Source organism: Schistocerca americana, chromosome 2, assembly GCF_021461395.2.
Source record: "Schistocerca americana isolate TAMUIC-IGC-003095 chromosome 2, iqSchAmer2.1, whole genome shotgun sequence".
Classification (NCBI taxonomy): domain Eukaryota; kingdom Metazoa; phylum Arthropoda; class Insecta; order Orthoptera; family Acrididae; genus Schistocerca; species Schistocerca americana.
In genome coordinates this window covers 287557960-287574119 of record NC_060120.1, presented here as the reverse complement: position 1 = coordinate 287574119, position 16160 = coordinate 287557960, and the positions used below count along the sequence as shown (strand labels likewise).

Below are 16160 nucleotides of genomic sequence, written 5' to 3'. Positions count from 1 at the left end.
CTGAAAAATGTATTAAAAGGGTGTCATTTTTCGGATTCTGGAGTACACCCAAAAGCACATGACTGACATGTTACAGGTTCTACGAGCTGAAGCCTTTCTGCACTACTGCCAAGGCTGGGAACAATGACTCTGCTGGTGTATAGGGAACAGTTTGAAGGGGACAACATTTTCATTTGAAAAAATAAAAACTCTGGTAGATAAAAAACCAGTCTCATTTCTTTTCTCACACACCTTGTGTATGTATGTCCACAATCTCTTCCTAAACACATGGATTGGTTTCAACCAAATTTGACAAATAAACATCAAACATTTATCAGAATTTTGAGTTTTACAACATCCTGGCTGTAATAGAAACACAGATATGGGCAAAAACACAGGTATGCTGTGTGCAAATTATATCAGCCTACTTTGCTGGGCAACCTCCAGGTCAGGGGCTATAAATGCTATTCCGACCCCCTATATAATGGCTGCCCCCACCTCCTGTCCTATCTCATTCACCTCCACCCCTCACACCTTCCTCTGTACACCTCATCTTCCCTCCTCTCTCATTATCCACCTCCCTCCCCCCACCCTCTCTCAGCAATGTTAATAAGCAACACTGAGCAGTTAGATTGGGGGAAGGCATGATGTATCCAGCCCCTACAATGTCAGTTGCCCAAAATGAAAGACAGGTAGTATGGGAATAGTTGTAACCTGTTTTATTGACCTGCGCTGCAGCACTCCCTACATCAGGTAAACGTTTTTCAAGCTTCTTACATTTAAAGGTTGCCTTGCATGACAGCCTCCATCAACCTGCTTTGCAGGAGTTACATGTGCAGATAAACATGACTGATTGAAGATTAAGATAGAGGAGGGGATGGACAAATGGGTAGAAGGGGATGCAGGAGTCAGAAGAGGATAGGCAGAGAGAGGTGGGGAGAAGGAGGTGGATTGGGAGATGGGGCCAGGAGGAGATGGATAAGGAGAGAGAGGGGAAAGGGGAGATGGACATAGGGAGAGAGGACAAGGAAGAGATGGACCGATAGGGAAATGGAGGCAGGAGGACATGGATATGGATGGTGGGAGGAGATGGACAGATAGGGAAATAGGGACTGGATAGAGGGAGGGGCAGGAGGAGATGAAAAGAGATGGAGGGGTGGGAAGAGAGGGACAGAGAGAGAGAGAGAGAGAGAGAGAGAGAGAGAGAGGATGGGAAGGAGGTGGATAGATATACATGGGTGATGAGGATGACCTAGAGACTGGCGCAGAGGAAGAGGATGACTGAGAGTCTGGGAGGTGGGATGGGGGGGAGGGCAGGTGGAGGGGGAAGGAAGAGGATGACACATGGGAGAATGGAGGGAGGAAGATGAGGTTGCAATATACACTATGTGATCAAAAGTATCGAGACACCTGGTTGAAAATGACTTACAAGATCATGGTGCCCTCCATCGGAAATACTGGAATTCAGTGTGGAGCTGGTGCACCCTTAGCCTTGATGACAGCTTCCGCTCTTGCAGGCGTACTTTCAATCAGGTGCTGGAAGGTTTCTTCGGGAATGGCTGCCCATTCTTCATGGAGTGCTGCACTGAGGAGAGGTATCAATGTTGGTTGGTGGGGCCTGGCACAAAGTTGGCATTCCAAAACATCTCAGGGGTGTTCTGTAGGATTCAGGTCATGACTCTGTGCCATTACAGGGATGTTATTGTCATGTAACCACTCCGCCACAGGCCATGCATTATGAACAGTTGCTCGATTGTTTGGAAAGATGCAGTTGCCATCCCCGAATTGCTCTTCAACAGTGGGAAGCAAGAAGGTGCTTAAAATATCAATGTAGGCCTGTTCTGTGATAGTGCCACGCAAAAAAAGGGGTGCAAGTCCCCACCATGATAAGAAATGACCACACCATAGCACCACCACCTCCAAATTTTACTGTTGGCTTTACACACGCTGGCAGATGATGTTCACCAGACATTTGCCATACCCACACCCTGCCATCAGATTGCCACATTGTGTACCATGATTTGTCACTCCACACAATGTTTTTCCACTGTTCAATCATCCATTGTTTATGCTTCTTACACCAAGCAAGGCATTGTTTGGCATTTACTGACATGATGTGTGGCTTATGAGCAGCTGCTCAACCATGAAATCCAAGTTTTCCCACTTTCTGCCTAACTTTCATAGTACTTGCAGTTGATCCTGATGCAGTTTGGAACTCCTGTGTGATGGTCTGGATAGGTGTCTACCTATTACACATTATGGCCCTCTTCAAATGCCAGCAGTCTCTGTCAGTCAACAGACGAGGTTGGCCTGTACGCTTTTGTGCTGTATGTGTCCCTTCACATTTCCACTTCATCATCACATCAGAAACAATGGACCTATGGATTTTTAGGACTGTGGAAATCTCACATACAGATGTATGACACAAGTGACACCCAATCACCTGACCACATTTGAAATCCGTGAGTTCTGCGCAGCACCCAACTCTGCTCTCTCATGATGTCTGATGACTACTGGGGTCGTCGATATGGAATACCTGGCAGTATGTGGCAGCGCAATGCACATAATATGAAAAACGTATGTTTTTGGGGATGTCCAGATACTTTTGATCACATAGTGTATGTAACTAAGAAAACAATATTTGACAAAATAATTTAATTGGATGTATAACAAAATCTACTCATCAAGTGGCGGCAGAACACACACACACAAAAGAAAGTTATAATTAGGCAAGTTTTCAGAGCCAGTGGCTCCAAAAGCTTGCCTAATTATTTCTTCTTTGTGTGTGTTCTGCTGCTGCTTGAGGAGTAGATTTTTTATCTATTCAATTAAATTATTGATTTCAAGGAACCCAGTGTCTCCATCAGTGGAGACTGGTACTGCATAATGATGGAGAAATTACAGCATGCAGTTTAGGCAAAATATTTGTGAAAACTGCAACAAAAGTGCAGCTGCATCATGGAAACGTATGTCCCAATTATGCAAAGGTTGTAATGCAGAAGTTACACTAACTCAAGTGGTCGATACTTGAGCATCCATTGTAAAGTTCTAATATCTCCCAATGTGTTTATCACACCTTTAGTCACTTAAAAAAATGATTTCAGAGTCAATGATTCCTGTCAAATGGAAATGTGCAGTATGCTGTTAGGGACTTCTTCGTGAAGCAAGACATAGTGTTTTACGAAACAGTTATCTTCGGTCTGATGTGTCAATAGGATGATTGCCTCAATGCTCGCGGCAATTTTACTTGACTTGCATCCCAGTTCTGGACTGTATGGCCTTCAAATGGAAAATTTTTGATCACCCCTTATATATAAGTATGTCCAGGGTCATCTCCAAAACTCCTCAATTGACTTCAACCAATTGGCATACAAACAGCAAAAGTTATGAGTATCAGCACTGTGGAGTTTATAACCTCCTAGCTCCAATAGGAGTGCAGATACAGACAAAAATGTATTTTTTCAGTGACTGCCATATAGGTAGCCATGCACAACAGGCATGTTGTGTAGTACCGCTCTGGTTTATTGACCTGTTTTGTAGGGCCTACATGTTGGAGAAAAGGGATGGAGGTGATATACAAAGAGAGGGGGAGGAGGAGATGGACATATAGAGGTAGGAGGATTAGGTGTATGGAGAGATGGGTGGAGGAAGAGAGGGGGCAGGAGGAGACGTATATATGTGTTGAACAAACATGCTGGAGAAACTGCAGGAAAAAGGCTAGTAGTAAATAAATGTTTCTCAACTGTTTTAAATTTTAATTCAGCAGTGATTTTTCTTCTGTATAAATGTGGCTATTTATTATGTTTTCTATTTAGGAATGGGGTTGGGATCCAATCCTGGTGTTTGGAGCAGTTGTTGAACAGGATTATGGAAATGAAACAGAGAGATTTCTTACTGCTGATCCTACACAGCAGTTCCTTTCAGGAAATTTTACCCATATTCCACTAATTACAGGAACCACAAAAGATGAATTTAGCTGGAAAGCATTGCGTATGTTGACATTCTTTCAATTACATATGTACAGTTAATCATTTTATAAATAGTGTTTCATGCATGTTCATAAGTTAAAGATTTTTTTTTTTTAGAACTGTGAAACAACATGAGCATGTACTAAAAGAAGTCCATGATAACATAAAACACAGATACATTGTGTACCTGTACTATCCTGCTTCTACATGTCTACAATACTCTGTGCCAATGCGCTCAAAACATACAGTGAGCAGCACTACACTTAAATCACACCATTGACTACACTGCCTCTTCCATGCACATACGTTAACTTTTCATTCACTGGAGTACCCTCTATAGTATTAATAAATGAAATCCGAATGTGAGCCTACAATCTGTATTGTGTTTTTGAGGTGTTGTGCCACATTTAGTTTGGACAATTTTGATGCAAGTTTTATTTCAAACTTATGGACATGAATGTATTGTATATAATAAGAAATATTAATATTGATCAATGATAGCAAAACATACAGCTAACAGAATTGCTATTTTAGAATTCAAACTGAAACATTTATTTACAGTTTCATTACTGCAACAAGAAAGCAATTTAAAATAGTTCTCAAATAAAGAAAGTCATGTTTAAAATAAAGTTGTGGTATGTTTTCCTCCTAATTATAAAAGAACTTTTGCATTTATTACTTTCTTCCTCCCTGGTTTTAATTTGTTTTATAGATAATGAACAATTCTTTTGTGGTTGTGCTTTCATAATACTTCTTTTGATAATTATGTGTTAGTTTACTGTTCTGGTTGTTCTGCCAGTGGTTCTGCAGAATATGGAGATGCAACTGTAGACTTAAGGCCTCCATTCAGAACAATAGCATAAGGGAAAACAGGAAGCGTGTTTCCCACATGGGGAGACCTCTCATTAGACATTCCATTACCTAAACATAGTGTTCAGTATGAAGCTGTGAACTATGTTCATTCAGCTGAGCAAAAAACTCACCCATAACAATAAGAAGAGCCATTGTATAACAACACAAAATACTTAAAGATAGAGCTCACATTTTCATGAACAGGTGAAATATTTTATCATTTATGACCGTGAATAAAACCAAAATCTTCTCCAGGAATAGGATATTGTAGGGAGACAAAATATAAATATTGGAATCCTTATAATGAGCTTTGAATAGGCACAATATCATACAAGTGCCACTACATGCTACAGTGTGTCAAAAAATACCTATATCCATCAAATCATCTAAAAACACAATCAAAAAGGGCAATGATGCTACTTCATAATTAATTTTTAAGCACTGTATCTACTGTCCTCTTTTCTTACTGGGCCTCTCACTGTTTACCGCAATGCTCCCACAGTCTCTGGCCTCAGTTTCTTCCCATCCGATATTGTGCGATGTGTTTTGTTCCACTTTTCACATGTATTTTTCAAGCAGTCTTTCCTTGTTTCCCATAACATCTCTTTTGATACTTTGAACATGCTTTAGACCACTTCATTGTTCATAATTTCAAAAATTTCAATTTTTGGAGATGGGTCAAGGACTCACACTCGTAGCAAGAAGAACCTCATGAATCTGAAAGATATCAGAAAAGTGTAACAACAATGGAAATTCGTAGATGGAGCAAAACATAAAGTAAGTGAAAGTCAACCACTCATTGATAGAAGATTGATGTGTGGAGCACAGCAACAGATAATAGAAAACACTGTTCACACTAGCTTTTGACCACTAGCTCTTTTTCATGGCCACAAGAGTGTATGTTTGTGTGCCTGCATGGTTATGTCTGCAAATGTGTGTACCATTGCTGGAAAAAGAACTAGTACTTGAAAAATAGTGTGACTGCTGCTTTCTGTTATGCACTACTGTGCTTCACCCATTGATCCAGTATAGGTGAGTGGTTGCCTCACCCTTATTTTAAATATATCCAAAAATCAGAATACAGGCAATGGAAGGAACACACACACAGGTGCACACACACACACACACACACACACACACACACACACACACACACACACACACACAGAGCGAGCGAGAGAGAGAGAGAGAGAGTAACAGTTTGTTTCACTTCCATAAGTTAGTACTGGCAGTACTCACTGGTTGTAGACTTTTCATTTGAGGTACATTTGGAATTTACTTGTGAATAGGTAATTCAGTTTCCAAATGAACTCTTGAGTCATTTTTTACCCCACTGTTTATTTCTTTAGTTGTCCATGTGCTTCTTATTTTAAGTTGTCCTAAATATACAAATTTGTCAACTGTTTCTGTAATTACAATTCAAACCTAATATTTTCTTATCAGCAAACTGCTTGTACTTCATTTTTGTCTCACTGTAATTAATCTTCAGTCTTACTGTCAAATTTGTTCAGTTCAGTTCCTCCATCCTTTGCTGAAGTTCTACTGGGTTTGAAAAAAACAGGACATCTGCAAATAGAAGGTCATTCAGAGACCATACATTTATGTATACTCCTCCATTATCTCAGTTTTATGATCTGAAGATGTCTTCAAAGACTACAGAAAATAGTTTGGTAAAACGGAGTCTCTCTACCCAACACATACCTCACTTTCAAACTTTTCACTCTACTGATGTAATCAAATGGAAGTTATAGCAAAAAAACACAAGACAATTTCTGGACAGAAAGTAAATATTTGTGCCCTTCAGGCTGAATTAATCAAGCAAAATTTGAAATAGATATGTTGAAGTGAAAAAAATATTTTGGGATCTGGGTAAAAGCAACAAGTAATGGCAAAAAGGGAAATAGGTCAACAGCTTCATCTACTTTTGAGCTTACAGTACCCATTAACTCTGATTTGTTACCTGAAGCATGAAGGTAGGAGCCTCATCCAGCTGTGGGTCACAGTAGGGTGCAGCATACCTCTAGCAAAAAAACTTGGTGTAGTTCAGTACCAAATGAGAGTAGGAAGAAAAGAGTCCTGCTGCTAGATAATAGCCTTGGGAGAGGCGTAGGCCAGATGGTATGGGACAAATTAGGAACAGGGTACCAGGCCACAAGTGCTGTGAAGCAAAGTGCTAGTCTTAGTAACATGACAGAGAGCATAGGAAATTTGTGTAAAACTTTGACAAACAGGATTGTGTTATCATAGTAGGAGGAGCAGCAAACGGTCCGGGCAAAGACAGATATTGCAGTGTTAGGGGTGACCACTGTTTAGATTTCATTAACACATACACTCCTGGAAATTGAAATAAGAACACCGTGAATTCATTGTCCCAGGAAGGGGAAACTTTATTGACACATTCCTGGGGTCAGATACATCACATGATCACACTGACAGAACCACAGGCACATAGACACAGGCAACAGAGCATGCACAATGTCGGCACTAGTACAGTGTATATCCACCTTTCGCAGCAATGCAGGCTGCTATTCTCCCATGGAGACGATCGTAGAGATGCTGGATGTAGTCCTGTGGAACGGCTTGGCATGCCATTTCCACCTGGCGCCTCAGTTGGACCAGCGTTCGTGCTGGACGTGCAGACCGCGTGAGACGACGCTTCATCCAGTCCCAAACATGCTCAATGGGGGACAGATCCGGAGATCTTGCTGGCCAGGGTAGTTGACTTACACCTTCTAGAGCACGTTGGGTGGCATGGGATACATGCGGACGTGCATTGTCCTGTTGGAACAGCAAGTTCCCATGCCGGTCTAGGAATGGTAGAACGATGGGTTCGATGACGGTTTGGATGTACCGTGCACTATTCAGTGTCCCCTCGACGATCACCAGTGGTGTACGGCCAGTGTAGGAGATCGCTCCCCACACCATGATGCCGGGTGTTGGCCCTGTGTGCCTCGGTCGTATGCAGTCCTGATTGTGGCGCTCACCTGCACGGCGCCAAACATGCATACGACCATCATTGGCACCAAGGCAGAAGCGACTCTCATCGCTGAAGACGACATGTCTCCATTCGTCCCTCCATTCACGCCTGTCGCGACACCACTGGAGGCGGGCTGCACGATGTTGGGGCGGGAGCGGAAGACGGCCTAACGGTGTGCGGGACCGTAGCCCAGCTTCATGGAGACGGTTGCGAATGGTCCTCGCCGATACCCCAGGAGCAACAGTGTCCCTAATTTGCTGGGAAGTGGCGGTGCGGTCCCCTACGGCACTGCGTAGGATCCTACGGTCTTGGCGTGCATCCGTGCGTCGCTGCGGTCCGGTCCCAGGTCGACGGGCACGTGCACCTTCCGCCGACCACTGGCGACAACATCGATGTACTGTGGAGACCTCACGCCCCACGTGTTGAGCAATTCGGCGGTACGTCCACCCGGCCTCCCGCATGCCCACTATACGCTCTCGCTCAAAGTCTGTCAACTGCACATACGGTTCACGTCCACGCTGTCGCGGCATGCTACCAGTGTTAAAGACTGCGATGGAGCTCCGTATGCCATGGCAAACTGGCTGACACTGACGGCGGCGGTGCACAAATGCTGCGCAGCTAGCGCCATTCGACGGCCAACACCGCGGTTCCTGGTGTGTCCCCTGTGCCGTGCGTGTGATCATTGCTTGTACAGCCCTCTCGCAGTGTCCGGAGCAAGTATGGTGGGTCTGACACACCGGTGTCAATGTGTTCTTTTTTCCATTTCCAGGAGTGTACATTTATTCCTTGTTAACTTATTCCTTAGTAACTAATAATGATGACCAGTTTATCAACTTGGAAAATACAGTATATTAGTGCACTGAACAGTCACAACCTAGTGCTGAAGTTTATTATTTAATTGTACCACAAAACGCAATTCAGATTTACACAAAAATGTCATGGTTTGCAATCAGTATTGTTTTTTAATAATTTATCAATTTAGAATATGCTCACATAGCTCAATTAATTCAGTCCATCATTATCACAATCACGTCAAACAATCACTCATTTTGGTGATAATAACCTCCTACAACACTTGTTAATAACGATACAGTTCACTTAAAATGTTCAATAATTTAGGTTACAGAAATTATGTTAAAGTCTGTAAACATTAATATTAATGAGTTTTGCAGTTGTTGGTGCAAATATTTTCCCGTAAAAATTGTGCAGGACTGTGGCTGAGAATGCACCTGACATATTTCTCACGTGTGGCCTTTCTAACCATAAACTGCCAATTTTGGATGGTGTCCAATTACTTATAGGCAGGCATAAGGATAAACTGTTGTTTTGTAAATTAAATTACATTTTGCAATTTGGCTAGGCTGGATAATACTGTTTTATTAACTACAAGAACTAATGTGCTTTTGGTTTATATAAAATGTTGCTAGTTAGAAATTTTTAAATAATATGTTGACACTAACATTCTTATGCAATGTGGAATCCCTTGTTTACACGTATGAGCACCAAATTGCAAATTGGGTTAAATTACATGAAATTTTTAATTAGTGATTTCATTAATCAGTTCTCTTCATCATATTGTACAGAAAAGTAACATAACAGAAGTACACAGTCAATGTGTAGAATCTAACAATGGCTATGATGAAATGTGTGATGGAAAATGAAGGTGTCTATGAACACTAATTAATTCTTCAAGTGATTAGTTTCTGATAATGTAAAGCAGATAACTGTAAATTCAGAATGCTTAGCTTTCTGTTGGTGTGGGTCATTACATGGTCTTCTACACCTCCACCTACTTCTACATCTATACTCTGCAACCATCATGAAGTGCATGGCAGAGGGTATGTCCCATTGTACCAGTTACTAGGGTGTCTTCCCATTCCATTCACATAAGGAGCATGGGAAGAGTGATTGTTTGAGTGCCTCTGTGCATGCAGTAATTATCCTAACCTTATGCTCATGATCCCTAAGTGATCGATACAACATAATGCTGTTATGCTGATTAGTTCATAAAGTTTCACACATATCAGATTATATTGTTAACTTTAACCTTAACTTTTAATTAACATGATATACAGCCAAACTAAAGTTACTCCTGGAATCAACCTAGCAAAAAGGAATTTCTAATCAATAAATTTAAATGCAGGAAAGCTTAATTACATTTCTGGAATATCAGTACATATGCCACAAGATACTTATATAACAGTATTGAAAATATAGCGTAAAATTCGAGAAAGGAAAAAAATAGGAAAATAATTTATTAACAGGGGCTGTATACTTTACATTTGGGTAAGAACCACCATGCTATATCACAAGCCATGTAAACACAGAGTTGAGCTGGCTGCTGCTGACAAATGAAATCACACATTAGTGCAGTGCCTCTTGCTATTGGGAGGTGGGGATATACTAGACATGGCCTACACATGAATAAGAGAGGGAAAATTGGATGACTGATCTTCTTGCAGAAAATGGTTGGGGGGCCACTATCCCACACAGGAAGATCTCTGTGCTCACTGGCATCAAAGAGGTAACTTGTTTCCATTATAATCAGGATTCAGGCATCTCGTTATGAAATAAGTTAAATTCACAGAAGAGCCTCATAAAATGTTTAAGAATGCACAGAAAAGTAAGACTGGCTTATATGATCAGAATGTTAGGTGACTAGGTAACAAGGTAGAAGAGCTTCCTGTCTGTTTGCAAAATTTAGAAAGCTCTGAAAAGATAGACATCCTCTGCTTATCTGAGTACCACATGACCATAGGGTTAGAAAATTAAATATAAAAGCTTATACTTTATCTTCTTATTCATGCAGAACTAATATGGGAAAAGGAGGAATTATTACACATATTAAGACAGAGCACAAGTTTTAAAACACTGAGACAAGTCAATTTTGTGGAGATCAGCACATAGAGGTGTGTGCTTATGAATTAACACTGAAAAATAGCTGACTTTCAGTTGTAGCTGCGTATAGGTACCCCACAGGGAAATTTTGAACTTTTATGAAGAATATGGATTCCCTACAGTGCTATCTATTGGACAGCAGTTAGCAGTTAATTCTCCATCATGATTTCAATATACTATCTTTGTCAGAAAATTTCCAGGAGAGGTTTTTTTAAAAAGTAGAACATTACTCTTACTAAGTAATGATCGTAGCTGCTATAGAAGTAGCCCCTTTGGGTATCTGTACACAGTTGCCAACATTTCTGAAGCTCTTGGAAGCAAGCAGGGAAACTTTCAAATGTGATGCTTGTAAGCTCATTTGTTGCAGACCATTAGATGTCTGCAATATCTTAATGAAGCTTTCCCTTCAGTCACCTTTTCACTCATGAAAGCGAGAAAACATTGCAAGGTGAGAGGTTGGGTGGATATAGTGGATGTGGGATAGCGATAACAGAATGTCTGGCCTGATAGTAACAGATAAAGCAGTATGGAGTCTTGCACTGTCATGCAGTAAGAACCAGTCTTGGGAATACCACAAATCAAGGCAGAGATATCAAACTGCTTGTCACAAATGTTTCAAGACTTCAGTGTAAAGAGTTTGGTTCACTGTTTGACCTGGAGGAATGTACCTGTAGTGTACCCTTTACTATCAAAGAATGCACTCAACATTGTCTTTGTTCTTGAACATTGTCATTTGACTTTTCTCAAGGCTGGTGATCCTGGACTCCACCATTCAACACTTTGACACTTTGTGTGAGGGTCATACTCGTAGCACCACCTTTCATCCTCAGCAATATCTTTGACAGAAATTTGAGCTCACATCTGGCTCTATACAGTAGCTCAGCAGAAATTCTTCGTCTTTCCTCTTTCTGTTCATACACTCCTGGAAATGGAAAAAAGAACACATTGACACCGGTGTGTCAGACCCACCATACTTGCTCCGGACACTGCGAGAGGGCTGTACAAGCAATGATCACACGCACGGCACAGCGGACACACCAGGAACCGCGGTGTTGGCCGTCGAATGGCGCTAGCTGCGCAGCATTTGTGCACCGCCGCCGTCAGTGTCAGCCAGTTTGCCGTGGCATACGGAGCTCCATCGCAGTCTTTAACACTGGTTGCATGCCGCGACAGCGTGGACGTGAACCGTATGTGCAGTTGACGGACTTTGAGCGAGGGCGTATAGTGGGCATGCGGGAGGCCGGGTGGACGTACCGCCGAATTGCTCAACACGTGGGGCGTGAGGTCTCCACAGTACATCGATGTTGTCGCCAGTGGTCGGCGGAAGGTGCACGTGCCCGTCGACCTGGGACCGGACCGCAGCGACGCACGGATTCACGCCAAGACCGTAGGATCCTACACAGTGCCGTAGGGGACCGCACCGCCACTTCCCAGCAAATTAGGGACACTGTTGCTCCTGGGGTATCGGCGAGGACCATTCGCAACCGTCTCCATGAAGCTGGGCTACGGTCCCACACACCGTTAGGCCGTCTTCCGCTCACGCCCCAACATCGTGCAGCCCGCCTCCAGTGGTGTCGCGACAGGCGTGAATGGAGGGACGAATGGAGACGTGTCATCTTCAGCGATGAGAGTCGCTTCTGCCTTGGTGCCAATGATGGTCGTATGCGTGTTTGGCGCCGTGCAGGTGAGCGCCACAATCAGGACTGCATACGACCGAGGCACACAGGGCCAACACCCGGCATCATGGTGTGGGGAGCGATCTCCTACACTGGCCGTACACCACTGGTGATCATCGAGGGGACACTGAATAGTGCACGGTACATCCAAACCGTCATCGAACCCATCGTTCTACCATTCCTAGACCGGCAAGGGAACTTGCTGTTCCAACAGGACAATGCACGTCCACATCTATCACGTGCCACCCAGCGTGCTCTAGAAGGTGTAAGTCAACTACCCTGGCCAGCAAGATCTCCGGATCTGTCCCCCATTGAGCATGTTTGGGACTGGATGAAGCGTCATCTCACGCGGTCTGCACATCCAGCACGAACGCTGGTTCAACTGAGGCGCCAGGTGGAAATGGCATGCCAAGCCGTTCCACAGGACTACATCCAGCATCTCTACGATCGTCTCCATGGGAGAATAGCAGCCTGCATTGCTGCGAAAGGTGGATATACACTGTACTAGTGCCGACATTGTGCATGCTCTGTTGCCTGTGTCTATGTGCCTGTGGTTCTGTCAGTGTGATCATGTGATGTATCTGACCCCAGGAATGTGTCAACAAAGTTTCCCCTTCCTGGGACAATGATTTCATGGTGTTCTTATTTCAATTTCCAGGAGTGTATATTAGTATGAGGGCCAAGTTTTGCGTTAAATTTCTGTTTCCCTAAATCTTCACATAAATTCTTATGACGAGCACCATTATTAAAATTAAGTTCTTCTGATACTGTACACACAGTCACATGTCAGACTTATTGGAATAACTGCATTACATGCTCCTTGTTTGCATTGGTATGTACTGTAAGTGAGCTACCAGCTCTATAGTCATCTTGCACTGAATCTTTGGCTTCACAAAACCTTTTGTGACACTCAAAAACATGACTTCTTGAAAGTGTCTTGCCTGCATATGCTTGCTTAATCATTGTCCATGTTTAGAGAGGTTTTCTGAAGCTTAATGCAGAACTTAATGTTTACTCTTTGCTCACAATCAGCATCTGTTGTGTCACCGTAACTAATGTGCCAAGAACACAAACAGTATGCTGCTAAGCACAGACCTGTCACCTAGTGACATTACGTGGAAACACAGCCAAGGTCATTAGTAGGACACACAGATATTAGGTGACATAAACATAACACTTGTTCCTCTTTAGTATTGCAAACTCAGAAATAAAAAAACTATCCTGGAACCTTTCTGACAAAGGGAGTAGATTTTCAAAAGGGTTCTGTTAAAAAATAACAGTCTGGAAACCTTATTTGGGTCTTACAATTTGATCTCAATAATTAACTTTCCAACCTAGGTGGATAAGCACAGTAGGACTCTAACTGATAATGTTTCCTTTGATGAAGCTCAAAGCAAGAACTTAACTTTATAACCAGTGACAAATATTCTTGCTGATCATGATGCACAGTTAGGATAAATGAGATAGTGCCTTACAGTGTACAGTGTAGATAGCCCTAAGTGGAATTAGATTTCAGGACAAACATTTTTAAGAATAAAAAATCCAGGATGGAATAATGGGAATATTTTGAAAAGGACAGACTGCTACTCACCATATAGAGAAGATGTCAAAAAAAAAAAAAAACTGCTAAAAATCTGAGCTTTCAGACAAAAGGCCTTCTTCTAAAGTAGACAAAATGCATACACTCTTACAACAACAACTCACACACTCATGACCGCTGTCTCTGGCCACTGAGGACAAACTGTAATCAACTGCAATGTGTGTGTTCTATACTTTAGAAGAAGGCTTTTTCACTGAAAGCTCACATGTTTAGCAGTCTTTTTGTTGTGCCTGTCTGTGACTCAATATCTTCTCTATAAGGTGAGTAGCACCCTATCCTTTACATAATATTGACAATATTATGAAAAGTATAGATTACTACCCACCACATAGTGGAGATGCTGAGTCATAGATAGGGACAACAAAATACTGTCAAACAGATAAGCTTTTGGCCAAAAAGGCCTTCTTCTAAAGTAGAGAATTGGACAACATTCACAAACATTCACACACACACACACACACACATACACACACATGTGACCACAGTCTCTGGCAGCCGAGGCTAGACTGTGAGCAGCGCAGCATTCTTTTTTTTTTTTTTTTTTAATTCTTTTTTTTTAAAGGCTAACTTATTTGACAGTCTTTTTGTTATGCCTATCTTCGATTCAGCATCTGCACTATATGGTGAGTAGTAATCTATCCTTTTCATAATATTGTCCTCATTCCATCCTGGATTTTCCATTATTCAGATTTTCATTTTTAAGAATAATTTACAAGAGATGATCTGAGATTACATCTATAATGAACCAAATGCTCACATAATATCTAATCTAGTCCACAATAAACCCATATGATTATTTGAAAATAGCTTTCAACATCAACTAATCAGAAAGGACATTAAGCAGAGATGTAAAAAACCATGGATCACTAGAGGGTTTAAAATATTTTGTGAAAGGGAAAGGGTATTGCATTTGTTGGCAAGAACAAGTACAGATCCAGCAGTTGTTGCTAACCACAAAAACTACTCAAAATTAATAAGATATGTTATTAAACATCAAAGAAAATGCACATTATGTGATGAATCAGTAATTCCAACAACAGACTTATAGCTATGTGGAATGAACTGAAATGGGAGAAAGGACAATCTACATCTACATCTACATCCATACTCCGCAAGCCACCTGATGGTGTGTGGCGGAGGGTACCTTGAGTACCTCTATCGGTTCTCCCTTCTATTCCAGTCTCGTATTGTTCGTGGAAAGAAGGATTGTCAGTATGCCTCTGTGTGGGCTCTAATCTCTCTGATTTTATCCTCATGGTCTCTTCACGAGATATACGTAGGAGGGAGCAATATACTGCTTGACTCCTCGGTGAAGGTATGTTCTCGAAACTTTGACAAAAGCCCGTACCGAGCTACTGAGCGTCTCTCCTGCAGAGTCTTCCACTGGAGTTTATCTATCATCTCCGTAACGCTTTAGCGATTACTAAATGATCCTGTAACGAAGTGCGCTGCTCTCTGTTGGATCTTCTCTATATCTTCTATCAACCCTATCTGGTACGGATCCCACACTGCTGAGCAGTATTCAAGCAGTGGGCGAACAAGCGTACTGTAACCTACTTCCTTTGTTTTCGGATTGCATTTCCTTAGGATTCTTCCAATGAATCTCAGTCTGGCATCTGCTTTACCGATGATCAACATTATATGATCATTCCATTTTAAATCACTCCTAATGCGTACTCCCAGATAATTTATGGTATTAACTGCTTCCAGTTGCTGACCTGCTATTTTGTAGCTAAATGATAAAGGATCTATCTTTCTGTGTATTCGCAGCACATTACACTTGTCTACATTGAGATTCAATTGCCATTCCCTGCACCATGCGTCAATTCACTGCAGATCCTCCTGCATTTCAGTACAATTTTCCATTGTTACAACCTCTCGATACACCACAGCATCATCCGCAAAAAGCCTCAGTGAACTTCCGATGTCATCCACAAGGTCATTTATGTATATTGTGAATAGCAATGGTCCTATGACACTCCCCTGCGGCACACCTGAAATCACTCTTACTTCGGAAGACTTCTCTCCATTGAGAATGACATGCTGCGTCCTGTTATCTAGGAACTCCTCAATCCAATCACACAATTGGTCTGATAGTCCATATGCTCTTACTTTGTTCATTAAACGACTGTGGGGAACTGTATCGAACGCCTTGTGGAAGTCAAGAAACATGGCATCTACCTGTGAACCCGTGTCTATGGCCCTCTGAG

The 16160-nt window shown here is 42.0% G+C and overlaps 1 protein-coding gene across 1 annotated transcript in view; it reads left to right on the top strand.

Annotated features, from left to right (window-relative positions):
- LOC124595032 (juvenile hormone esterase-like) overlaps positions 1–16160 on the top strand; it is a 164000-nt gene that overhangs the window by 74322 nt on the left and 73518 nt on the right. Inside the window, exon 6 of the mRNA XM_047133593.1 lies at positions 3795–3969. Within this exon, the coding sequence (XP_046989549.1) occupies positions 3795–3969 (175 nt within the window). The remainder of the gene's footprint in view (positions 1–3794; positions 3970–16160) is intronic.